The 27,261-nt window shown below is 46.2% G+C and overlaps 1 protein-coding gene across 1 annotated transcript; it reads left to right on the top strand.

The window, feature by feature from the left end:
• On the top strand, nucleotides 1-27,093 carry LOC146869353 (keratin, type I cytoskeletal 12-like). The gene is made up of 8 exons (XM_085651285.1): nucleotides 1-700; nucleotides 3,389-3,471; nucleotides 9,575-9,731; nucleotides 11,639-11,797; nucleotides 12,071-12,196; nucleotides 22,968-23,185; nucleotides 23,297-23,322; nucleotides 26,467-27,093. The coding sequence occupies exons 1-8, from the start codon at nucleotides 74-76 to the stop codon at nucleotides 26,568-26,570; spliced, it is 1,500 nt and encodes a 499-aa protein (XP_085507411.1). The 5' UTR covers nucleotides 1-73; the 3' UTR covers nucleotides 26,571-27,093.
• The last annotated feature ends 168 nt before the right edge of the window (nucleotides 27,094-27,261 follow it).

The raw sequence follows: 27,261 nt of genomic DNA, 5'->3' as shown, positions 1-27,261 counted from the left end.
CAACTGCATTGCCAGCACAGTCAGTCGCCTTCCTCGTTTTCACATTGCTGGAAAACAATTCTTCCACGTCATCATGTCTTTGCAACGCAGTAGTGGCTCTACCCGGGTTTCAGTAAGTGGTGGTGGAGCCAGCTTTGGTGGCTTACAAGGCAGCAGTGGAGCAGGTGGTGGTGCAGGTGGTGCTGGCGGCTTTGTTGGTGGTGGATATGCTGGTAGTGTAGGAGGAGGTGGCTTTGGTGGTGGTGGTAGTTTTGGTGGCAGCCAGGTTAGTGGAGGCTTTGGCAGTGGGTATGGTGGTGGTGCAGCAGGAAGTAGCTTTGGTGGTGGTAGTAGTTACGGTGGCGGCCATGTTGGTGGAGGCTTAGGTGGTGGTGCAGGTGGTACTGGTGGCAGCGGATATGGTGGTAGTGCAGGAGGAGGTGGCTTTGGTGGCAGCCAAATTGGTGAGGCATTTGGTGGCGGGGCTGGGGGGAGCATCAGTGGCAGCGAGGGCCTTCTCTCTGGTGGTGAGAAGCAGACTATGCAGAACCTAAACAATCGCCTGGCTACCTATCTGGACAAAGTCAAAGAGCTGGAAAGTGCCAACTTGGAGCTTGAAAATAAAATCAAGGACTGGTATGAGAAGCACCATAAAGGAGGTACCTCAGGAGCTCAAGACTATAGTAAATATTATTCGATAATTGCAGAGCTCCAAAAACAGGTAAGGAAACCATCTATTATCACTGAACACAAATCATGCCCTGAGAGAATGTGTGTGTTGCATTTGGTGTACGAGATACATATTTAAAGGTGTTGGAATGCATTTTAGATTAAAAAAAACATATCTATTCCCATGCCATTCTCTGCCACATTGAGTTCACTTCCTTCTAAATGAGTTGCACTCCCAAAATTTCAAATTCATCCTTGCCAGCACCTTCAGGTAAAATATAAAATGCAAAAGACCTTTTGTTCCCGGATCAGATGGATCCTTTTTCCCTCGTACAGGGAAAAAACAAACAAACCGACTTCATCCCCTAAAGTGCCTATTCTCGGTTTGTGTTGCTTGTGTGGAAGGGCACTCTTGTCCCCTATTTCTTCATCTTCACTCTTCCTCCCTCTTCGGATACAAAAGTCGGGTAACGCCCTGTTTCATTCTTGTCCCCACTTTTTCATCAAAATAAGAAAGAAAGAAATCTATTGAAATGTAGAAAAAATGACAAATACCACGGAAAACAATCCACATTCATACATTCCCATTAACAAAAGGTCTAAACGTACATTACAGTTTATTTCTATCAGCAAGGAGCACTTTCCCAGCAGCACAGCGATGCTTTTGCTTGCTATGAAAAGATAGCGTTGCGGGCCCGCAGCCGGCCCGTGGGAACCTAGAAGGTGGGGAGCAAGAACAAGAGACCGTTCTGTGTCAGTGTGTCTTGTTTTCGCCTGTCAGATTCCATCTGACAGCGGTGAGTTTTTGGATACCGAGGCGATAGCCTCATTACTCCACATTAATTTTTGAGTTTTTTAGTCGCTGTTTCGGTTGTCTTATTGATGTGACGCTTTGTCACAGTTGAGGTTGGATCACAAGGTCAGCGCTGTGAAAGGCCGCAGGTTGCGGTCAATATGGTTTGCGGAAGTGTCAGCAAGTTTTATCGCAGAGTTTTATCGCAGAGTCTTGTATTAGTCTGCCAAATGTCTTCTGGCGGTGATGAGCTTTTGATGGCTGCCGCGGCGGTTGCCTTCTGACAGTGATGAGTTTTGGGTACCTGCCGGGGCGATTTGCCCTCAGGCAGTGATGGGTTTTTTGGATGCTGTGTTGTTGTTTCAATTTCACAAGTTTAGCGCTTCGATGGGCCTCGGGTAGCGGTCAAATGGGTTCGTAGAAATGTCTGCAAGTTTCCTGATCAGTGGGTTATCTTTTTGATCCAGTCCTTTGTAGAATGTCATGTTGAGTTTGCGGAGATGGTCGTCCCACATCTCAACGCCTAGGTCTCTGTGGAGGTCTGCTGTTCTTGTGAAAAGTGGAGCACCTGCTGCAATCCGTAAGGCCCTGCTCTGTAGTCTCTGCAGGTCATTCAGAAGCTGCGGGCGGCAGCCACTCCAAACTGGTGCAGCGTACGTCATGGTTGGCCGAATTATTGCGGTGATTACTCGCACCTTGCTCTGCAAGGGCATCGACTTGGTCTTCAGGAGTGGGTATAGTGCAGACAGTTTTGTTGCTGCTTTCTGGCAGGTCTTCTCTATGTGGTTTCTCCATGTGAGTTTAGAGTCCAGAGTCACCCCCAGGTAGGAGCAAGAGACCGTTCTGCTCCCCACCGCCCCTTTTAAAGTGGGGGCCCAGGCCGACCGGCTGAGACCAGTCAGCCTGGACGCCCACCAAACGTTTCTGCGCCGGAAGCACTGAAGTGCTTTCGGCGTCCCTAACACCCTCCTCTATTCGCCTGACGCGGGGGAGGGGGGGGAGGAGAAAGAAAACCACGCGCGTCACTGGATGACGCGGCCTCCCCTTCCCCCCCCTTTGCGGATGCCGGGGACGGGTGCCACCGCCATAATGGCGGCGCGCTCCATTCGGCCCGCGCCTATTTCATTCTTGAGTGAAGTGCAAAGCTTCAACATCTACACTTAGAGATTATCATTGGGCGATGAATGAGTGAAGAATTTATGCAATGTTAACTTCAAAGGTTACTCTCGAAAACATACACAGTAACTTGGGAGAATTCCATAGTTACAAGTGGAAAATGTGTTCGCAATGTAAGCGAAATGTCTTAAAAAATCAGGACATTTGGCATGGCTGGAAACTAAGTACTTTTCACTAGATACTATTCACTAGTGTAGCCTTTTGCTCTAGTTTTTTTTGGCCATTCGTCTAGGTGTTATTTAGAATTAGAGGATGACCCCATGTGACTGGGACGTTGTTTGTTTTCTTCTTCTTTCAAATGAATGCATCGTGGGAGTTGTAGTTTTGGCTTGTTTCAATTGAATCACATGGAGTAATGTTCCTAATTACAAGAGGTTTTTATTAATAAATTGGAGCCTCAGTGTGCTTGTGATCTGGTGCCATACAGTATAGCATGGGTTTCAGGTGCATGTCTAGGTGGGTTAATATAACCTCTGACTATGCGAGTGAGTTCCATGCAGATGCTTATTCATAAATGACTCGTCCATGGATAGCTCTAGATATTATATCCTCACCCTTAAATGATCTTGTGGAGTATGGCAGGTAAGTAGATGTTGAAGCATGAAGAGGGCCGGGTGGGCAATCATCTGCGAGCTCCTGAAAGCAGTAGCATTGTTGTTGTGTTTCGTAATTTGCAGATTTTAATAAGTCACTGTATATTTGTCATATCGTGACTGTCCACATCAGCAGGTGTACCCTAACCCTCTCTCTCGGTATTTTGCCGCCCTCCAGATCATTGCTGCATCTACTGATAACGCCAGGATTGTCCTGCAGATTGACAATGCTAGACTGGCCGCTGAGGACTTCAAACTTAAGTGAGTCAGAAGATCTACGTAATGCGTGCTGTGGTCGCAAAGAGCGCGATACCTCTAACTCTCAATAATCACATAGCCCAAGAAACAAAGGTCAGGTCACTAATTTAAAAGGAGATTGATTGGATGTCGAATGACAGAAATTATTTTTGCTTCTTCTGCCTATAAATGTTTAGCCACCGTTTTCCCGCAACAGGAACTAACTCCATCTTAATCAGGATTGGATTGTACAAAGTGCTCAAGTAGTGCAAATAGTAACTGAGGAGCATTAGGGCTAGCCAGGGATGGAAGCTGCTATACCTGATTTGTTATGCACTGCACTTGCTGTAGGGTCCGAGGCAGTCAAAATATTGGGCATGACCAGAAAACAAAGAGGACTCAAGAAAGCCCTGTTACTTACCAAGTCTTGAGCCTCCTCCATGTTCCAAACTTATACAAGAATGATGTTTACATCTAATCCAGCTGAAGCCATCTCTAGATTAGTAGATCAGGCCGAATCATTTGGAGAAATTTCGGGATACAAAATAAATAAAGATAAGACCGAGATTATGGAATGGAATCAAGATGTGGGGACACAAGGGGTTAATCTCTGTATGAGATATCTGGGGATCCATCTGACCCAGAAAATTGGCGATCTATCGAAAATCAATCTGACTAGCGTCTCCAAGGAGGTCTGTGGTCTGCTGCAGCGATGGTCAGGTCTCCCTCTAAATATTTTTGGAAGGGTTAATTTGATAAAAATGATTATTTTACCAAAAATAACTTTCCTATTCAATACAATCCCGCAATCTTTTATGACACCAGATATTGCGAAATTGCAAGGGAAAATTGGCTCTTTTATATGGAATGCTAAGTCTCCTAGAATCTCCTGGAAAAAGCTTCGGAGAAGTCTATAAATGGGCGGTCTAGCTCTACCAGATCTATTCACTTACTGTCACTCATTTCATTTTAAAAACTTTAGAATAATGGCCAATAAGAGGGATGTTTCTTCATTGGGTTTATTGTTTCAGGCTTTGTTGCATGACATCCCCCAGGGCCAAGAGTTTTTTCTTTTCAAATTCGGGGATCCGAAGTTTTATAAAAAGGTTAGGCTTAAGATTCTGGGTGCTGCCTTGAAGAATTGGCTATACATCAGGAAAAGTCTTAAAATCCCCTACTATGCACCCCTAGGCCCCAATTTGGGATCCCCCCGGTACCCCTGACTGCCTTAATGATCAACTGTCCCGGCCCTTAAAAACGGCAGGCATATTTTGCTGGGGCGATTTGCAGAAAGACTCACAGCTCTTGAGCTGGGAATCCCTCTCGGGGTTGACAGGGGGGACACTCACTAGATTTAAGTATTATCAGTTGTCAGGATGGTGGGCAACGAAATCCTGGGAATGTGAACTCAATTCTAAGTTTGATTCTGTCTCAAGGAGGGGGGGGTGGAAACGGGAGGTCTCCTTTTGGTACTGGGCCCTTCTAGAAACCGGAGGAGTGACTGAATCTGAACTCCCAAAACTTTGGGCCAATGCCATTACGTTCAACCCCAATGAATTCAAGAGTATTTGGAGAGACTCCTTTACTATGTTACAGGCAGTTGTTAAACCCGCAGCACTGAAAAGAAACCATCTATATACCACACATAGGGTATATTTAACACCTAGAAAACTAGCGAAGGTCACAGGTGTAGAATATTACTGCCCCAGGAGTAAGCATCCGGCTGCGGACGACCTCCATATGTTTATGGACTGCCCGAAGATCTCCAATTATTGGATGGAGATACATGAATTTTTGGAGGATGTGCTACATCAACAAGTGGAGATCACCCCGGGGACTGTCTTTTTTGGTCTTACGACAGACTACAATCTTAATGATTTAGTTTCTAAATTCATCTTCTATGTCATTATTCTGGCAAGGCGTGAGATATGCAGGGCATGGAAAGATGTAAATCCCCCAACTTTTACAGAATGTTTGAAACATATAATCTTCACCAGTGAATCAGATATGACCTGTGACAGTACAAGCTACAATAAGATTTGGGTGGCGTTAGTCACATGGCGAAATAGGTAATGGTGGTCCTATGATTTTGCCCGGGCACTGTTGGTTCTTAGTCTCCATAGTAACACTGGATTCCATCAGTAGTGTGAACTGGAGAGGACTGGGAAAACAGTATCAGCTTGTGGGCTTCTCTTCACTCCCCACTCTCAGTACGGGCCTTGAAGTATGGATTGGAATAGGTTGGCCGGTTGAGAGAGGGGGTGTCCTGTTTCCCATCAAGAATGCCATCCACGGTGTATGAGGACAAAAAAAAATAAAAAAAATGGGCCAATTGTACTCTATCCCGGTGCCCACCTAAACACATACATAACCCATAGATAGGCATGCATTGCAATCATATACATCTTGCTTGCGCATGTTAATGTTTATAAGATTATATTTGGATGCCCTGTCAACACAACATCTCAAATAGGCATCTGTTAATACCAGAAGAAGTGTGGCTGACTAACAGCCCTTCTTGCGTTGCTGATGCTGACAAGGTGTTTGCGCGCCCCGCCCAACGATAATCATGGACTTCTTAGCATAGATCCTACCACCATCGATGCTGCATAGGCCATCCAAACATGTCCACGACGTAGGCATGCCAAACCAGTGCTTAGGTAAAAGTGCTGATGCCACAGCTGCCATCTTAGAATTGGAGCAGGAAAGAGAGGCATAGCCTGATGCTACAAAATCCACAAAGGGTAATCCCAGAAAAACGATTTTAGGTTCAGGAGAAGGGTAATTAGATAATAAATATGTCTCAAGGACTCCTGCTCAACCTTTATCACTTCTAAGCAACAAAACCACCTGCCAACTATGACAAATGACTCAAACTTTTATCAAAAATAACACTTTTTATTTTTCATTCGAAAAAGCAATATAAAAATCTCTTTACAAAATTCATAACAAGTAAAAACGTAAAAAATGTATTTGACATTATTCAACTGAGATATTACCATTAACCCCATAACCTTATTTCACTCACACCTCAGTCATAAGGCCATGCATACCTCCAGCATTCATTAAAAATCAGTTTATATTCTGCATTACTGCGACACAAATGAATCATGCTCCGTGGACCACACAGACAGATGGCGCTGAAGCGCGTTGTGGTGGTATCACTCTATTTTATTGCATACCTCCAGCATTCATTAAAAATCAGAACAGGTCAATATGCCCATTCTAACCTGTTGGGAGCGGTTTATATTCTGCATCACTGCGACACAAATGAATCACGCACTGTGGACCACACAGACAGGTGGCGCTGAAGCGCGTTGTGGTGGTATCACTCTATTTTATTGCATACCTCCAGCATTCATTAAAAATCAGAACAGGTCAATATGCCCATTCTAACCTGTTGGGAGCGGTTTATATTCTGCATCACTGCGACACAAATGAATCATGCTCCGTGGACCACACAGACAGGGGTCGCAGACGCGCGTTATGGTGTTATCATTCTATTTTATTGCATACCTCCAGCATTCATTAAAAATCAGAACAGGTCAATATGCCCTTAATAACCTGCCGGGAGCAGTTTATATTCTGCATCACTGCAACACAAATAAATCACGCACTGTGGACCACACAGACAGGGGTCGATGACGTGCGTTGTACTGGTATCATTCTATTTTATTGCATACCTCCAGCATTAAAAATCAGAACAGGTCAATATGCCCATTCTAACCTGCTAGGAGCGGGTTATATTCTGCATTACTGCGACACAAATGAATCATGCTCTGTGGACCACACAGACAGAGGGCGCTGACGTGCGTTGTGGTGGTATCATTCTATTTTATTGCATACCTCCAGCATTCATTAAAAATCAGAACAGGTCAATATGCCCTTAATAATCTGCCGGGAGCAGTTTATATTCTGCATCACTGCGACACAAATGAATCATGCTCCGTGGACCAACAGACGGGTCGATGACGCGCGTTGTGGTGGTATCATTCTATTTTATTGCATACCTCCAGCATTCATTAAAAATCAGAACAGGTCAATATGCCCTTAATAACCTGCCGGGAGCAGTTTATATTCTTCTGCCTCACTGCGACACAAACAAATCACGCACTGTGGACCACACAGACAGGGGTCGCTGACGCGCGTTGTACTGGTATCATTCTATTTTATTGCATACCTCTAGCATTCATTAAAAATCAGAACAGGTCAATATGCCCATTCTAACCTGCTAGGAGTGGGTTATATTCTGCATTACTGCGACAAAAATGAATCACGCTCTGTGGACCAGACAGACAGGGGTCGCTGACGCGCGTTGTGGTGGTATCATTCTATTTTATTGCCACCTTCTTCGGGATTAGCTATTATTAAATTGATGCTACGTCATCTAGTGCCAGACAACATCCCCTTGAACTGCATCTTTACTTTGGAGTTCCAGGGGAGGGTTTGCATTATGATGCAACGGTTCAAACTGATGTGCTCTGGACCTCCCCTTCATGTTGTCGCTGTCCAGAAACTGAGTGTGTCATACATATTTATATATTGCTTTGACCCACTTTGTATTAATGTTATTCAATTACATCACTCATAACATGTTCATTGACATAATTGATGGCATCACTTGGTGACATCATCCACTAATCTGTTATTCAATTTACACTGTAAGTCAGTACAACCTGTGCAATGCTAAAAAATTGTTTTTTTGGCTGATCCCGCAGTAGTTATGCAGATCACAAAACCCCCCCAAAACATTTTTCGAAAAAATCTTTCCTCAACTCCATAAAACCACTAAGGGGTCATGGTATCCCTAACCTGCCCCCCTAAATCGTTTTTGTAAAATATTTTCAGGACAAGTCCTGTAATGGCTGCCGCAATGTTTTTGTTCATGTTGCGGTCAGCCAATCAGAGCACACACTTTAAGAAAGCCCCCTTTGCCAATCTGATGGCTTGATTTAAACTGATGAATGGATTAATACAAAATCAAAAAAATCTTGCTTTCTCAGAAATAATCTACCACCGCTCCGCCCTCTCCCCAAATTTGGTATAATTCTGTTCAGCATTTTGGCTGAAGCGCTGTCTAAAAATTCCATCTGAAATTGCATGGGGAAAAGTAATAAATCTCCAAAATAGTTCCTTGGCTCCCCCCTCTGGCTAGCCACATCGTGGTTCATGCAGCTGTCTTGCCTACTGCAAATCTTCCTTTTTAGGAGCTTCCAAAAATGTCTTGAAGAAGCTCAAGCGTATTCAAAACATGGCTGCTAAAATTGCTGAGTCTACCTAGTTCTTCTTCTGCCTCAGCTATTCTTGACTGTAATGCTTACCAGTGGTTAAAAGAGTTTCTTCCAAATCTCTCAAGCTACCCCTATTTACCTCAACAACAAATTTAGGTTCTGTTCTGCCACTAGGCATCTGTGGATAGCTTACAACTGACTGACACACACTGGTGGGTTAAGGTTCCAACTGCACACACCAATGTGTGACCTAAAATTCACAGGCTGGAACTCAGTCAAGGATGACTCAGCCTACCATCACTCTCTAGCCAATAAAATGAATAACATCAATGTGGGCAAGATTACCAGTTATTTCAAGCAACTATACACAAGTGGCAATTTCCAGCCATAATATGAAGCTGTGACTAGCTGTTTTCACACAGATTTATATAACATGTATGAAAAGGTCACCAGGCGGGTGAAAAAATAAACATTTATTAATTTCTGCAGTTTTTCAAAATTTTGTTTATGGCTATAGGGGTATCCTCTTGCACTTTTTGTGAGGTATCTTAGTGCTGTGATGTTAAGTAATGTTGTATGTGCAGCTCTCTGCTACCTCCAGGCTCAGACATGTTTTACAAATATGTCTAAATACTGTTTCTGATGCTGAATGTAATAAAACACTCCTATTACGCTGTTAAAACAGGAGGTGGGTACATTGACCACAGGTCTGACACAAGGCTAAGGCAAAGTTGGCAATTTGCATCTGGGGAGGATGAGTGCCCAGAGAACAAAGGTCCTTTGTTGCAGTATGGTGCCTCTTTGTAGCTACTTGACATTGCACCATACGGCAAATGTTCACAAACACTTCACCGACCATCGTTGACAGCCGCATCAATCTCGGCATGTTTGCACAGGTATGAGAATGAGTTACATATGCACCAGAGCGTGACGGCCGATACCACTGGACTGCGGAAGGTGCTGGACGAGTTGACCTCGTCCAAGTCGGACCTTGAGGGACAAGTCGAGAGCCTGCAAGAGGAGCTGGCTTCCCTAAAGAAGAACCACGAACAGGTAAGTTTTGATTCTAAAGCTAGACAAAGGAAATGGCAAACTATAGAGGCATTCATAACCAAGGTTAGTGGTGAACTCTTGCATTTAATAGGATGGCATGGCATCTGCGAGGCCCTTTCTATCAACTTCAGATTTGCAAATTACGAAGAACTCAAATTATAGTGGTGCTTTGATTATATAGAGTGATAGCAATGTCAGGAAATTCAATAGAAAGCATAGTAATTTTAGGGTGTAATATTACCCTAGAATGGAGTAATGATGTGTATGAGAAAATCCCAATCAAGAAAAGGCAAGTGGGAGCGCCACGCTGAAGTTCGCATTGAAAGTTGGGGCTCACATTGAAACTTGAAAGTTTGTAAGAAATCCCCGACTCCTCCTCACCTTAAAATGATTGGAGAATTAGGGCATCATTTAAAATGGGGGCAGAAATGTGATGGAGTACCCTCTCTCACAAACTGATAGTTCACTGCACTATTTAGAGCCAGGCACACCGCCATGTTTTTGTTGGCGGTAACTCCACTGGCTCTCCCAGCAGAAACTTCACTTTAACTGCTCGGTGCACTCAAGCTGTAAGTGCAAGCACATCACAGCAGCTGCACTATTTAGAGCAGACTGACCAAAGAACAGTTTTTTTCTGCTTGGGATCACAATGGAAAACCTGGTGGTCCTACACAGAACAAAAGAAAAATGACTCCCACTACTTGGGAGTCAGATTGTCAGGGGTAGTAGTATTTTGCTTTGCGAAAAGAAACTCCTGCTTTGGGCTAAAAAAAAAAACCTACGCTAAGCAGCCCCATTAAACACGGAGGCCAGTTAGCAAACTATCTGAGCCTTCAGAGGGCACAGAGAACTTTGCAAGCTAGCGGAGATCTCTTAACATGAAGGGTGATAGTCCAACAAGGTGGGAAAGGTAATTATGAGCTTGGCCACCCTGGCGGATAGCGGTCTACTCACCAAACTCTAAATGAGCTCCTAGTCCTGCCAAGGGCAGGAGTAAACACCCCTTAAAACTGGTGCGGGTGGAGAGCAAGGGGTTTATCCATCGGGAACAGGTGTTTTCCCATAGGGAATTTTTTTCTTGAAAAAATGAATTTCATCATGGCACTAAAGCAATGGCGTTTTACATGTATAACATATATAATGGGAATTTAAAATGTCTTCCTAATGTATACCAGTAAACATATTAATATCTCTGCTTTCAAGGTGTACTTCTGGAAAGCTTTACACATTTTAGGAAGTTGTACATCTGCACTGGTACTATGTGGTAGTCATGCAGAGACAGAGTTAAAACTTTAATTCTGGGTATTTGGACGTGGGCATTAAGGTAAGAACTTTTGTCATAGAGAAGATTCTATTATAAGCCCTGAGAAACTTTTCCAACTCAGCTAAAGGTTTCCTGGGTGTGTGTCTGTCCTTTTGTATAGTCTTGGTGAATTTGTGAGAATTTTGATTATCTTCTGTTTGATGAGCCAGTGGATACACAACTAATTTTGTAATATCAAGCTTTTCTGAAAAGCATGGATTCCGTATGAAGCCTTCATATTTAAATTTAGAGATATGTACAGTCCTTTGTACAGGAAAATAACTGTAAATTAAAAATCAAAGATGACGAAGAAACTGGTTTAGACAGTTGTAGTAATGTAAAATTCACCATTTACTAGTGCAAGCAGTAAATTACCGCAGGTGGACTTACCACTGGCAAACTACAAAATGTTGGTAGCAATTCTGCCAAATGTGATTCCACTGATAGCACAGTTACCACATCCACCAGAATCAGTGTATTTATATCATCATCCAGGCTCTAGTTCAGGTCCAAATTCTTATAGACTGGTCCATTTCCAGCACTTGTTTTCTATCCTTTGGATAAACGCTTTTTAATGCCCTCAAAATGCGCTCCTCTCCTATAGGAAATGAAAGGATTCCAGGGGGCCCAAGGACAGCTCAGCGTTGAGATGAATGCCGCCCCAGGCACTGACCTGATGAAGACCCTCAATGACATGCGAGGTCAATACGAGGCGATGGCCGAAAAGAACCGCCAGGATGCAGAAGCAAAGTTCCTGGAGGCGGTGAGTAGGAGAGGGAATCATCACGGTGAAAGTCATCCGGGCAATGTAATAAGATGGATGGTTGATCGGCAAACCTAGACATTTCTCCAAACGTTAATCCCCTCTGTAATGCCAATATCAGTCCCATGGTAGGCTCTGTCCAACATGTCACCCTCTGCCCAGTGTCCAATAGCCATACAGAGACCTCACAGATCATTCCACTCTGATCCCTTGGGTTGGGGATGGGCCTACACTAAATGTCAAGTGGTCACTCCTGCCTATGTTCTCTCTTAGAGCAAACACCTCAAGCAGGAGATTTCTACCGGGGCTGAACAGATGCAGTCAAGCAAGAGCGAGATCTCCGAGCTGAAGCGCTCCCTGCAGTCCTTGGAGATTGAGCTGCAGTCCGCTCTGGCGATGGTAGGTGGTAACAGCTATTCTTTTTCAATATAAAGACACAACACTAGACTATAAATCCTTTCTTCAGTTGTGACCAACCTCCACATATTTCAACTATAAGAGCCAAACTTACATAGTATGAGTTATTTATTCAGAAATGTTATTGCCCAAGAGAGTGATAGCTCTTTTGTCAACACTAGATGAAAGAAAGAGTAAGTCACCTTGCTAGATGTTTGGCATGTGTCCTCCAGGCCACATACAGATCTCTGCAGCCAACACACTATTGTTGTGAAGTCTCATGTTGGTTGTTGTGATGCCAATCAATAGGGACACAGATCAATAGCAACAGAAACATTTTTTGTTATGATCATTATTGTGCTCTTTAGCATGGTTTATGTGTGCTCATTGTGTAATCAATAATTAATTACAAGAAACAGTGGCCCTCAAATGATTTAAATAAAGATGAAAATCAATATAGTCCAGAATCGGTACTATATTCAGGATGTCCAGCCGGACAACCCGTTTAATTCCTCAATAAAACATTGCACATATAAAACAACATAATACTTGTGGGACACAGTCCTGTATCCACTAAGAACAATGGCAATACAAAACACACAAGGACATTTCAGGCAAGACAAAGAAGCTTATTTGCATTATCCAATGTTTTAAGCTTTTTCAAAACAACAAATGCACTTTTTTACGCAATGGATTGATGTGCATGCTGTTTAACTAAGGTCGACGACGTTTCGATCCTGTTAAGAGGATACTAGGATCATCATCAGGACATTAATGTGTACAAGCCTGATTGCAAATGAAATTGCCGTAGTAAGGAGTCCGTATGCACAGCGGGTTCAAAGCCTCGGAGGTGTAAAACGCGCTACACGCGTAAGGGGTGCGGTCCGGCGGTGAAATCAGGAATAAGGGTCTTTGCGTGAAGGACACTGCAGTGAAAGGAACCAAAGGTAGAGTCCAATTGTTGACAATCCAACGGAAATTGTGGCACTGGTTCGTGAAAACGTGACAATGCACGGAATAAGACCAGGTCCTCTGATATGGTGATCCGAGTGTAATCAATGGCAGGAACCTCCTGCTGCTCAAACACTTTACACATTGACTCTAAGTTAGGCCTGACTGCTTTTGAGCCACACTACCAGAGGGTTAAGCACAGGTTCATTTTGGTGACTTTTGTTGTTCACCCTGGCCAGAATTGTGGTTGTTGCCTGAGTGGGACTTTCACCCCTCTCAAATAACAAACTGATTTCTTAGAGTTACAAAATATCACTCTTCAAACATGTGACATTTGGGCTGTAGTATATTTTTCAGACTAAGCTTCTCTCCTTAGTTATAAACTAAAGAAGAGGTAAGTTGCGCAGAGCTGTCGCTGACCAAAACCAGCAACAGTTTTAGGCACAGGCAAATTGCATAGTTTTTATGTCCTTCCCCTTCTAAGCCCTTGTATTACAGTTACATCTCTCTCTCTTTCTCACCTCTGTCTCATTTCTACTTCATATTCTCTTTCTTCTCTGACTGTCTCCCTCTACTTATCCTTGGTTCTACCTGGACTTAACTGTTTATCTCTCTGCTTCTCTTCAGACTCCCATCAGACTTATTCTTTACCTCACCTCCTTCTGTCTACTTTGCCTCTTTTTCTACCTCTCCACCTCTTCCTAGTATCACTTTTCTCTGCTTCAACTCTGCCCATACCATATGTGTCTCTATTTCACCAATCACTAAATACGCACCGTTTTCTTGTCCTCATTTCTCTATCTGCCTCTCTCTCATACTACCTCTATGTCACCTTCACCACACTATACCTCTATTTTTCTGACTCACCTCTCCTTCTATCCCATTCCTCCCTCTGTATTTCACCTCACATCTTCTACCTCACTGTCTCTCTTTCCCTTTCTCTCTACCTACCTCTCCATTTCCATGTAACAACTCGCTCTTTTGCTACCTAAGCTCTAGCTCACCCGTGTGTACCTCACCTATCACTCCCAAATATACCTCTCTCTGTCCCACCTTACAATGTCTCACAACCTCACCTCTTTCTTTACCACCCTGTGCCTACCTCTGTACCTCTACCTCTCTAACCTCTCTCTACCTCAACGTTCTCTATGCCTCACCCCTCTTTCTGCAGCTGTCTGCTCTGTTTCAATCTCACCCCTGTCTCTTCTCTTCCACCTACCTCACCTCTCTCAAAGCTCATATCTCTCTTCCCCTCACCTATCTATGGGGCATATTATCAAGCACGGCGTTAAAATTATCGCCGCTTTAGCGGCAGAAAACTGCCGCTAAAGCGGCGATAATGGGCTGGATAATATGCCGCAGAGAATTCCAATAGAAGCCCATGTTGACATCAGAACATGGGCTTCTATGGGAATTCTCAAGGGCATATTATCAAGCCCATTATCGCCGCTTTAGCGGCAGTTTTTTGCCACTAAAGCGGCGATAATTTTAATGCTGTTTCTTGATAATATGCCCCTATGTCTTTCTTCCAATCTACTTCTCTCTGCCTTTCTCTCACTGCTTTCCCTAACTCAACACTCTTTTCATCACACATCTCTATGTTGTTTCGCTATGTAACTCTCATCTTTCTAATCCTCATCTTTCCCTCACCTCTCAGGATATCTCACATTTCATTCACTACCTTATCTCTGCTCTTTTTCTAGCTCTGTTCCCTGTATATCACCGCTCTAACTGCCATGCTCCTCTTTGAATGCCTTTACCTTCTCTCCCTTGCGATGTTTCTCTGTACCTTTTCTGTTTCAACTCATCCTCTTTACCTCGCTTTCTTTCATCTACTCAACTTATCCATCTCTGTACCTCAAAACATTTGCTAAGCCTCATACTATCTCTATACCTCACCGCTGTTTCTCTGCTTCACCTTCGTCTCTCTACTTCACCTTTTACCTATAGCTCAGCTGTCTTTGCCCATCAGCCCTCTATCCACCTTTCTCTCTGACTCACTAATCTCTTTACCTGACCTCTTTTTACATCTCCCTTCTTTCCACGCCTCTTACTACCCTATGACTCTCTCTTTACCGCACATCTCTATTCTTACCTAACCCCTCGAATATCTCTATCTACCTCATATCTCTTTCTACCTTCCCTCTCTCTCTACCTCATCTCTCTGTGAACTCCACCCTTGAACATTGTGGTAAATGTCCTTATCCCCATATCTAGATTTTTCTATCTCTAAACCCGTATTATCTCTCTGCCTCTTTCTCTCTCTATATCCTCCCCTTCTGTCGTGTTCCCTCGGGTTTCCTCTCCTCAGGATGACGCTGATGCTAAATAGGGTCCACCTCCCATCTGCCCCTAGTCCGGCGGATGTGTTATACACTCGGACGGAGGAGGCAGGTGAGCGAGGGAAGGTAGGACAGGAACGGCAGGGACGGAGATCTGTAAGGAAAAAAAACACTCTGTAAGCTCGGGCCTGCTCTGCCAATCCCCCTCTCTGATCCCCTATGAGTGTAGCTCGCTTACCTGACTTCTCCTCCCTCCTAGTTGTGGGAAATACCAAGGGACTCCCCTTCTTCTTAGGAAAGGAGCAAGGTGGAGTACAGGAAAGACAATGCACCGGGCTAGGTTTCTCCTCAACGGAGTTCGGTATGTTCCGCCCAGCTGGGTGCAATCCCCACGTGAAGACTCCGGAGAGCACTGTCTGTCTCTCGAGGAGTGAATCGTAGGCTGTTGGCAGGATTTGTGGACTCAAGGCGTCGGGACGCTTCCACCCGGAAGACGTCTTGAGGTTAGATTAGGATATCTCGATAGCGCTGCCACTGCTAGGCTCGGAAATCCGGTGAGCCGAGGAGCGCTATATCCTAGAAGTGTAGCTGCCCGGAAATCCTGTGGGCGGAGGTGGTGTTCGCGGCTCCCAGTGGGAGACCGGAATCGAGGAGTAAACCCCTCGCTGGTTAACCCGGAAATCCTTCGGGCGATGGTAGTCGGGTTGCGCTACTACTCGACTCGCGGAGGAGCCGGGAGCCGAGGAACGCTTCGCGGTGTAGGGCGCCTGGTAGTTTCCAAGCGGGAGACGAGGAGAGAGAACCGCCACTCTCTTCTCTCGGAGGAACGGGAAGCTGAGGTGCGTGACAGAGCCACAGGAACAGTCCTGAGGCGCTTCACGCGAGTTTCCCACGAAGGAGGCTTCGGGAAGCCGATACTGCGGGTCTGTTCTCTGGTAAACGAAGAAGCCGTTTCGGGAACGCACGTCTGCACGTACCTTCTCTGACGGGTAACATCCAGGAATAATCGGCGTCTTCCGGAGGGTGTGTCCGTCCTTTATGCTTTCTTGTCTCGTGGTCTATTACGAGACTCAGGGATGGCCGGGATGTCTGGGCCTTGTAGTTCGCTCTCGGGAATGTTCCTTTGTTTACTTCCCGGGTTCCGTAGTGCCCGGCACTCAGCGTCTACCGAGTGCGATCGTGACAGCACATCCCCTCTCACCCCTCACGGGGCGCTGAGCGGGGGACCAGGTTTGTCTGGACACCTGCGATGGAAGGCCGTCACCAGCCGGTCTGCGTGGATCGACGACGCTGGTTCCCAAGAGTTCTCCTCGGGCCCATACCCTTTCCATGCCAGGAGATACCAGAGTTTACCCCGCACCCTTTTGGAGTCCAGCACCCGTTGCACCACGTATTCACGTTCGTGGTGTACCCATATGGGAGCAGGTAGTCTCCGGACGGGGCCGAGCGAGGTTTTGAGCAAAGAGACATGGAATACAGGGTGGATACGTAAATGAGCAGGAAGCTTCAATTGTACAGCCACGGGGTTTACGTGCCGGAGGACCGGATAAGGGCCTATGTATTTCGGGTTGAAAATGCTGGGACGTCTAAATCTTATGTGTTTTGTGGACAGCCATACTCTATCCCCCTTATGGTACACCGGATTGGGTCTGCGACGTTTGTCTGCCTGGTGTTTGTATCTAGCTTTCGCCTCTTGAAGACTTTTGCGTGCCTTTGTGAGGGTTAGACGAAGTGTGGTTAGCCTGTCTTGGACCTCTGGAATGTTGAGATTAGTGTGAGGGAGTTGGAAAGGTGTGAACCTGGGATGGAACCCAGAGGAGAGAAAGTACGGGGTTTGTTGTGTGGAAGAATGTATGGAATCGTTATATGCCACTTCTGCTATCCATAACCAGTCCACCCATGCGTTGGATGCGTGGTCCACATAACACCGGAGATACTGCTTCAGGGTCTGGTTTAGTCTTTCGGTCTGCCCATCGGTCTGTGGATGGAAGCTGGTGGACAAGGATGACTGTATTCCTAGTTTGGCACACCATACCTTTCAAAACCTCGCAGTAAATTGCGACCCCCTGTTTGACACTATACCAAGCGGAAGTCCATGTAGTCGGACGATGTTGACCAGCAGCAGTTTTGCAAGGGCTCCGGCAGTAGGGATCTGTTTACATGCCAGAAAGTGTCCCATTTTGGTAAGGTAGTCGACCACCACGACTATGGCCGTACAGTTCTGGTCTTTCGGTAGTCCAACAATGAAATCCACCGAGATCCTCTCCCAGGGCTTTCGGGGGGTTGGTAGCGGACGCAAGAGGCCTTGTTGCTTGCGATGGTCGGATTTCATTTGGGAGCATACGGTACAATGACTGACCCATAGCAATATGTCGGGCCTGACCGAAGGCCACCAGAAGTTTCTTAGCACTTTCTCAAGGGTTTTCGTTCCTCCCATATGCCCGGCACTGGGTAGTTCATGGCACCACTGGAAGACGAGCTTCCGTAATTTGAGAGAGGGGACCAGTACTTGTGAGCCCCGCATGGGGATGCCGTTTCGGAGGCGCCAGTCTTTGTGCCCTTTCAACCAGGTGATCCAAGAAAACGAGGCGACCCCTCGCTTTACTTCGAGCAGGAAGGATTCCGATTCGGTTCGTCCGATCACTTGTCCAGGTGAGAGGATCGCCTGTTTAGGTTCCACCACCGGGAGTGGGTTCATGTCTTGTCTTGACAAGGCATCTGCCTTGATGTTTTGAGAGCCAGGGAGGTATGTAACAATAAAGTTGTATTCGACAAAAAAAATCATCCATCTACGTTGTCGGGGAGAGAGGTGTCGAGCGGACCTCAGAAAATTGAGGTTTCTGTGATCTGTGAAGACCGTGACTTGATGTTGTGCCCCCATCAGCCAGTGTCACCATTCTAGGAAAGTGTCCCTGATAGCGAGGAGTTCCTTTTCTGAAACAGAGTAGTTCTGTTCGGCGGTGTTCAGTTTCCGGGACATGTAAGCTACTGGGTGGAGGTAGCCTGTCTCCGGATGCCGTTGAGAAAGAACCGCTCCTACTGCTATATCGGAGGCATCTGTTTCCACTAAGAAAGGGAGGTCGGGTTTAGCGTGTCGTAGGATGGGAAGGCCTCCTTGAGTTGTTTGAAGGAACTCTGGGCTTCTGACGACCAGTGAAATGGCACGTTCTTCCTCGTCAGTTTGGTGAGGGGTGAAACCAGTTGCGAAAAGTGGTGAATGAACCGGCGGTAAAAGTTCGAAAAGCCTAGGAAGCTCTGGATGTCCTTGACGGACCTTGGTTGGGGCCATTGTTTTACCGCTTGCACTTTTCGGACGGACATTACCTGTCCGGTGGGGGTCAAATGTACACCGAGGAATTCCACGGTGTCGACGTGGAACTCACACTTCGTGAGCTTGCAATACAGCCGGTGGTTCCGCAACACTTGCAACACTCGTCCCACATGGAGTACATGCTCATCCTGCGTGTTGGAAAATATCAGGATGTCGTCTATGTAGACCACGACAAACCTATCCAGAAAGTCCCGTAGCACCTCGTTGAGGAAGAACTGGAAGGCTGCCGGGGCGTTGCAAAGCCCAAAGGGCATCACTAAATATTCGAAGAGCCCAAACCGCGTTTTAAAGGCGGTTTTCCACTCGTCACCTTCTCTCATTCTCACCAAATGGTATGCCCCTCGGAGGTCCAACTTGGTGTAAATTCGCGCCTCCCGAACCTGTTCCAACAGCACCGGAATCAGTGGTAATGGGTATCTGTTTTTGATCGTTAACGCATTGAGGGCGCGGTAGTCAATGCAACAGCGGAGCTCGCCATTGGCCTTCGGAATAAAGAAGAGTGGCGAAGCGGCAGGGGACCGTGAGGGACGTATGAAACCCAGCTTTAAGTAGGTGTCCAGATACTCTCGTAGGTGGGTGGTCTCGGGCCCGGTGAGGGCATAGATTCTGCCACACGGGATTACCGCACCGGGAACCAAATCGATGCGGCAGTCGTACTCCCGATGAGGGGGTAGTTCCTCTGCTTTTTGAACGTTGAACACGTCTTGATACGATAGGTACCAAGTGGGGAGCGTGACGTCCTTCTCTGCGGCCGTGGCGATATGTTGAGCTAGGGTAGAACCTGTGTCTTGATAATGCGCATCTCCGACGCATCGATGGAGACAGAAAGAGGAATGGAACGAGATGGTATTCGTAGACCACTCAATCGTTGGTTCATGTTTACGTAACCAGGGTAACCCAAGTATGAGATTGCATCGGGGGGCTTGAATGATGTTAAACTGTAGCCACTCGCCGTGGTCATTCCCTATGGTTATCCAGAGAAACGGAGTAACATATCGTATGGGCCCAGACTCCAGTTCTTTCCCATCGACTGCAAAGACGCGTGCAGGTGGCTCTTTGAGGGTTAGCTGAATTCCGAGTTTGTCTGCTTCTACCTTATCCAGAAAACATCCCGTAGCCCCGGAGTCAACCATGGCTCGTATGGTTCGTGTGCGTTGGTTGATTACCGCCTTCAGAGAGATAAAGAAGTGGTCAGGATCTTGCACCTTGTCGGATTCCATACAAGGGATGAAGTGTGGGCTTGACGGCTTCCCTCCCTGGTCCTTCAAGCTTTGTCGTTTCCCGTAGCCCCGTCGTCGGTGGAGAGTGCTGCTTGTCCGGAACGTTGTCTGTTCGTCTTTGGTCTAACCGGGCACTCTCGCAGGAAGTGGCCTTTTTTACCGCAGTACAAACAGAGACCTTGTTTGCGGCGATGGTCACGTTCGCTCACAGTCAACGAAGCCCGGACAGTCCCTATTTCCATAGGGTCGGATCTGGGACCCGCGTGTTCGGGAGCTCGGTTATTGTCATATGAGGAAAACGTCTTGTCTCTCTGTTTGGGATCTCCCTTTCTTTCTCGGAGACGATGTTCCAACCGAGAGGCCAGCTCTATCATGGCGGAGCAGGTCAGGGGTTGAGGATCAATCTGGGCGATGACGTCTTTCAATTCGTCTGTGAGCCCTTGGTAAAAGATGGCAGATTGCTTGGTTTCTGGCCAGTCGGTTTCTGCCACCAACAGACGAAAGCTGTTCATATAGCCTAGGAAGTCATTCGGCTTTTGCCGGAGAGCTAGCAACTCGCGGTCCGCCGAAAAGGTGTCCGCCCGTCGGTCAAAGGTTCCTTCAAATGCGCTGCGGAAGGCGTCCCAATCATACAGCAGAGCTTCGTCCTTGCGGACTATGGGGACTGCCCATTGAGCTGCGTCTCCTGCCAAATATGAGATCAAGAAGGCCACCCGGGCCTGGTTGGTAAGAAACAGTTTTGGTTTGCAGTGGAAGTGAAGCATGATTTGCGTCATGAAGACTTGGACTTTGTGTGTGTCCCCATGAAACCTTTCAGGAGGGGCTAAGGGGACGTGTGCCGGCATTTCTACCACTACCTGAGGGGTCTGTGTGGAAAAAGGGGGGCCTGCATCGAAGGGATTCTTCTGCATACGATCGATACGTGCATGTAAGGCGGCCGTTTCTGACCGAGAAGCGGCCAACTCTACTTGCATCTGGGCTAACGCGGCTAACACGTCCTCTAAAGTGGCCATGGCCGGATCAGCGTGATCGGGAGGAGAATAAATCGTGGGCCGATTATTCTGTCGTGTTCCCTCGGGTTTCCTCTCCTCAGGATGACGCTGATGCTAAATGGGGTCCACCTCCCATCTGCCCCTAGTCCGGCGGATGTGTTATACTCTCGGACGGAGGAGGCAGGTGAGCGAGGGAAAGTAGGACAGGAACGGCAGGGACGGAGATCTGTAAGGAAACAAAACACTCTGTAAGCTCGGGCCTGCTCTGCCAATCCCCCTCTCTGATCCCCTATGAGTTTAGCTCGCTTACCTGACTTCTCCTCCCTTCTAGTTGTGGGAAATACCAAGGGACTCCCCTTCTTCTTAGGAAAGGAGCAAAGTGGAGTACAGGAAAGACAATGCACCGGGCTAGGTTTCTCCTCAACGGAGTTTGGTATGTTCCGCCCAGCTGGGTGCAATCCCCATGTGAAGACTCCGGAGAGCACTGTCTGTCTCTCGAGGAGTGAATCGTAGGCTGTTGGCAGGATTTGTGGACTCAAGGCGTCGGGACGCTTCCACCCGGAAGACGTCTTGAGGTTAGATTAGGATATCTCGATAGCGCTGCCACTGCTAGGCTCGGAAATCCGGTGAGCCGAGGAGCGCTATATCCTAGAAGTGTAGCTGCCCGGAAATCCTGTGGGCGGAGGTGGTGTTCGCGGCTCCCAGTGGGAGACCGGAATCGAGGAGTAAACCCCTCGCTGGTTAACCCGGAAATCCTTCGGGCGATGGTAGTCGGGTTGCGCTACTACTCGACTCGCGGAGGAGCCGGTAGCCGAGGAACGCTTCGCGGTGTAAGGCGCCTGGTAGTTTCCAAGCGGGAGACGAGGAGAGAGAACCGCCACTCTCTTCTCTCGGAGGAACGGGAAGCTGAGGTGCGTGACAGAGCCACAGGAACAGTCCTGAGGCGCTTCACGCGAGTTTCCCACGAAGGAGGCTTCGGGAAGCCGATACTGCGGGTCTGTTCTCTGGTAAACGAAGAAGCCGTTTCGGGAACGCACGTCTGCACGTACCTTCTCTGACGGGTAACATCCAGGAATAATCGGCGTCTTCCGGAGGGTGTGTCCGTCCTTTATGCTTTCTTGTCTCGTGGTTTATTACGAGACTCAGGGATGGCCGGGATGTCTGGGCCTTGTAGTTCGCTCTCGGGAATGTTCCTTTGTTTACTTCCCGGGTTCCGTAGTGCCCGGCACTCAGCGTCTACCGAGTGCGATCGTGACACCTTCTTTGCTCCACCTCTTTGTATCTTTCATTCGGACTAGCTCACCTTTGTCTCTTTACCATACATCTCGCCCTACTTCACCAGCTGGCCTGTCTTATCTTTATCTTTACCACCCTTCTCTCTCTACTTCACCTTTCTTGCTATGCTATTCTCATTACCTCATTGCACTTCTTCTGTCTCCAGCCCCTTTTTTTCTCAATGTGTCATTTACATATAGTCCGGGTACGTTTATTCTGGCAGCCATATTTGTTTAGCACAATATTCAAAACCTGAAATTCCTGCACTATACCAAAGTGATATCCCTTCTCTCTCTACTCATTCTACTGTACTCTACTGCCTCCCCATCCTCCGTTATCCCCTTCATTTCTACACTCTCCTCCTATGCTCATTTATTTCGCCTTCTCTCAACTTCATTACTTTCTCTATCAGTTTTACACCCAATTTCTCCACTTCCTTTAGCCTCCCTCTCCATTCTTTCCTCTCTCCCTCAATCAACTCCCCCTCTCAGTTCTTCCTCTCTCTACTTTCACTTTTCTCCTTCATCTCTCTATTTCATTTTCTTATTTTTCTACCTTTTCTCCAAACAATGAGAACATGTGAAAACAGATAGACGGAAATGTTTACACCATAGCCAAAGCAAGTGCTAATAAGTGCACTGCCCAGTGTTCCTATACGTACAACCTTCCTTATGCTTTATCACAATGTTTCAAAGCCCCCTCCCTTGTCTTGCTCTCTGGCAGAAAAATTCCCTAGAAAGCAACTTAGCAGAAACAGAAGGAAACTACTGCGCCCAGCTTGCACAACTTCAAGTCAAAATCAGCATGGTGGAGGAGCAGCTGGCAGATCTCAGGGGCGATATGGAGCAGCAGATGGCAGAGTATGAGGAACTCTTGGACATCAAGACCAGGCTGGAGAGGGAGATCGAGACCTACCGGCGCCTGCTGGAGGGCGAAGACAGGTATGAATACGTCAGAGCCAGGATCATTCCCACTTTGCAGCTTCTAGGTGCTTGAAAATTGAACCAGTAGAATACACTCACTCATGTGTGTCTCTTTTTGTTTGCTTTCAGTGGTCACAGCTCTCAGCCAAGAAAAGGTGAGTGTCTCTCTTTTGTCTTTGCTTCATGTCCATGCCTTCACAATGGCCTGTTTCTTGCTTCATAATAACACTTGTTGTAGCACTGGAGTGCTACAAAGCACCAAAGGCTCCTAGGAAGCAAACAGCTGCCCCATCAAAGCATCACATCTCCTCTACTGCTATCAGCACACTTTCACTCACACACCCATGTCCTCTGTCACAGGCTCATTCATACTGTCTCCAGGGACACACCATTAATGCTGACGGAGGGGGAGCCGAGAGGATGTGATGAGAGCCTGCGGGCGGGGTTGAAATGAGAAGCTTCGAGTTGCTCGATCTTGGTGGCCCTCAAGTGACCGGGCTTGAATGTCCATCAGGCAGCCCTGCCTAATGTGAACATTAATAAGCCTGGGTGAAATTTCCGTAATGCTGGCATAATCTTGCGCTATTTCACTTGTTACGCAAAATCCCCGAAACGAGGCCCTTACACCATGTGACACAGATTAGCATGGGAGCACATAAAGAATACAAACCACCAGAATGCGATCGACTATTGTTCATGGCACTTGTGATTTTTTCCCTGTTTTGTAGCGTAATGTGTGTCCAAAAGCGCCCAAGGATGCCCATCACAGACAACGAAAGTGCTGAATGCTGCTTTTGGATTTCACCTCATTTCTCGTACATTTTTAAGGAACTTTGCATAACTTCATAAAAGGAAACAACACACATTTTGCACATCCCTAAACATTATCTTTTTATAGGTGCCCTATTTGAACCAGCGGGAGAAGCTATAACATAGAAAGATGCCTGATAAACAGGGAGTTAGGACCACATTTTACTGAATTTAGTAAAGAAACTTAACATCTGAGAGACACCTCCCTGAACAAGAACATCCCCATCCTCAGGGCAGCCCAGTCCATCAGAAGATGCCGAGGTTAAATTAATGGTTATCGCACCCATGTCTTCTGGCTATCCAGGAGTGTGAGCAGCATTGCAAGCTGGCCTCACACTTCCCAACTACCACTATTGCACAGATCTGAGTCCCTCCTCAGCTCTTCTGCTAACTCCGCCATCCCAATACAAGCCTTGCCGAACTTCAGCTCCGTGCTGAACTGCCACCCCTCCATTGACGAATCTGACCAGTGCCTGGGCTTTATTTTGGACAAGACTATGAACCTGCAAATACACCTCAACTCGCATGCAGCGAGAGTACAGCTTTTCCCAGGCTCCCTCAAAACATGAAACCCTCCTGTGCTATTGATGCTGGTCTATGTAACTTCTCATCTTGGAAATCCTACACATCACCTAGCCCTCTCAGCCTGGTGTTACATGCAGGGAGTGGAGTGACACCTCCCACATTAAGATTTGGTCATGTCTCTCTAAGCCTGGTCACTCTTTCTTGAAATCCAACACTGTCTGACAGGGATCTCTCTGTCTACAATGTATCTTGTTTTTCTTCATAAATTAATTAATTCACTTCCATATTCCAAATGTGTGCAGTGAAACACACACAATGGTCCGAAGCTCTGGCCCTAAAAGATCTGATGCCCTAGGAGTCCCTCACTCTCTCACTCATTTACCATACAATAAGGTGCCACCTCCTCAAGCACACACTCATTCTGTTTTACCATGGAGAGTTTCTTAATCATAGGATGGATGTGGAGCTGACCATCACAAATAAAAACTACCTATGAATCCTGAAAGAAAGCCAGTGGACACTGGAGAGGGCCTGATGGTCAGGGTACACGATGGTCGTCTCCGTCTAGGCATATTTGTCAGAGATGTTAGGATGGTCACATGACAAAAGAATGTTTGCATAGAGGACACATGCATTCCCATTAAAATATTCACAAGTGTCTACAAATATTACCATATTATTCACATAAATGTGCATGCACCATATCGATCCGAATGCACATGCTCCAACTATAATGTTTGTCTGATGCACGTGCACCATTTAGAATCTTCAAATTGAGTCCATTCCCAGGTGTATTCTCATGGGGCACGTGCACCAACATTCACATGTTCACCTGCGCCAATAACAGCATATTGACATGAAAGATTGGCAATAAAAATAAAATGATCCCAGGTGGCACCTGCACCAGCTGGAACGTTCCCACGAGGTTCACCCCCTACACGGATCTTCACATGATACACATACTAAAAGATGTCATTGTCACGATACACATATGCACACACATAGAATGATCTCAAGGGCCATGTCATCCAATGAGAATTTCCTCATAAGGCATATGCACCAGTTAACACCATCAGGAACATATACCAATTATAATGTTCACTTGAAGCACTGTATTAGAAAACTCTTATGCACCAGGGTTAGCATGTTTGCATTAAGAGTATGCACTGTTATTAGCACATTCAAGCGAACGGCTGGAAAAAGGAGAACATTTCCATGTAGCCCAGGTACTGAACAAAATGATCACATGAGGCGATGCACCAACCTAGGATACACCAATGGGAACCGTGCAAAAGAAGATGCTTCATGTGACCCATATGCACCATATAGAATGTGCTAATAAAGCACATGCCTGAATGTTAAAAAAAGCCTTCCGATGGACATTCACCAATGTTAACATCTTGACATGACATGTACCAATAACAGTATTTTCAAATAAAGGGCTAACAAAATAATAACAATAATATTTCTATGTGGTACATGAACCAACAAGATCATCCCACACTTACGAATAGAATATTTACATGAGACACAAGCACCCACTGGGATAGCCCCGGGAAGTACAAGCATCCAAAGGGATCTCAACAGGAGGCACATCATGTTTCGATGATTATTGTGCATAAACATTAACATATTCACAGGGAACAAGTGCCCTGGGAACAAAGCCTACTTGAGGAGAATGTAGGATTGCTTTGACCAGTTTCATTTGGAGCACTTCCTGGTTTCAAATGAAATGCTTCTCTGGCCGATTCAGAAGCCTACTTGCCTATCTATGTTCAATGTAGATACACAAATAAATGGATATGTGAGGGGAAAATGGCAATCCTGATTCATGGCTTGATGCAGAATTCCACACTCCATTTGACATGCTCATGGCCCTCTTTGCTTCCCTCCTCATCATTTGTTCTTCAGAGGCATCCTTCCTGTGTTCCATATTTCACCTCCATGTTTCTTCTTCGTTTTAGCCCCAGATAGCGTTAGAAGCCGGGTTGTAAAGACCATCATCCAGAACGTAGTTGATGGCAAAGTGGTTTCGCAAGAGGAGAAACAAAGTGAGCACAAACTGTAGCCAGCACCTGAGTCTCTACCTATGAAATGCTACTCTACAAGGAATCCTTCAACAAGATGCACAACCACGGAGGAGGGACACCTTCTCCTTTCATAATCCAATCCGCATGCTCACAATCCTGCTTTAAAATGGCCATATTCAACTCTGCAAAAATGACCAAAGAATGTTCTGGATCCTTGATTGCACTGATGGACACTTCACCAGCACGTCACGTATCCAAGTAAACGAGACGATACACATGATGAACAAGGAGATACCTTAGATCTCTCTTACGTACTATTGAGCAGCGAAAGGTTGTTCGGATGAAGAATAAGCGAATCACCTGTTACCAACATCTAATAACCTGCACCAATTGTAAGCATCATAAATGTCCTATTTGTAGTACATTCTTGGCTGGGAAGTGGGGCTATTCACTGTAATAAGGTTATTTTTGGAGGGTTTCATCTCTGTCTTGAACAGAAAATGTAAATCTCTACTTTTGTGAAATTAGTATTCAATAAATCTTCTTTCTGAATTCAAACAATGGTTTGATGTTCTGGTAGCAAAGAGTTCGAAAACATTTCTTTAACTATGCTGTTTCTACTTTCATCTAATGATCTGGAGTCACACTGGTCTTAGTAGTGGAGGTTTGGTTCCTGAATTTTCAGATGAGGAAGCAGTTGTGGAGCACATGCTTATCACTGGAGGACAT

This window comes from Triturus cristatus, chromosome 1_1 (genome assembly GCF_964204655.1).
Source record: "Triturus cristatus chromosome 1_1, aTriCri1.1, whole genome shotgun sequence".
Lineage (NCBI taxonomy): Eukaryota > Metazoa > Chordata > Amphibia > Caudata > Salamandridae > Triturus > Triturus cristatus.
Note: the sequence above shows the minus strand (reverse complement) of the source record. Positions and strands in the feature narration are given on the sequence as shown.

Excerpts from the sequence above, each read along its gene's own strand:
- LOC146869353 (XM_085651285.1), top strand. The coding sequence starts at position 74 with ATGTCTTTGCAACGCAGTAGTGGCTCTACCCGGGTTTCAGTAAGTGGT. Across the intron at positions 11,798-12,070 it reads AAGCAAAGTTCCTGGAGGCG|AGCAAACACCTCAAGCAGGA; the intron begins GTGAGTAGGAGA and ends GTTCTCTCTTAG. Across the intron at positions 23,186-23,296 it reads CTGCTGGAGGGCGAAGACAG|TGGTCACAGCTCTCAGCCAA; the intron begins GTATGAATACGT and ends GTTTGCTTTCAG.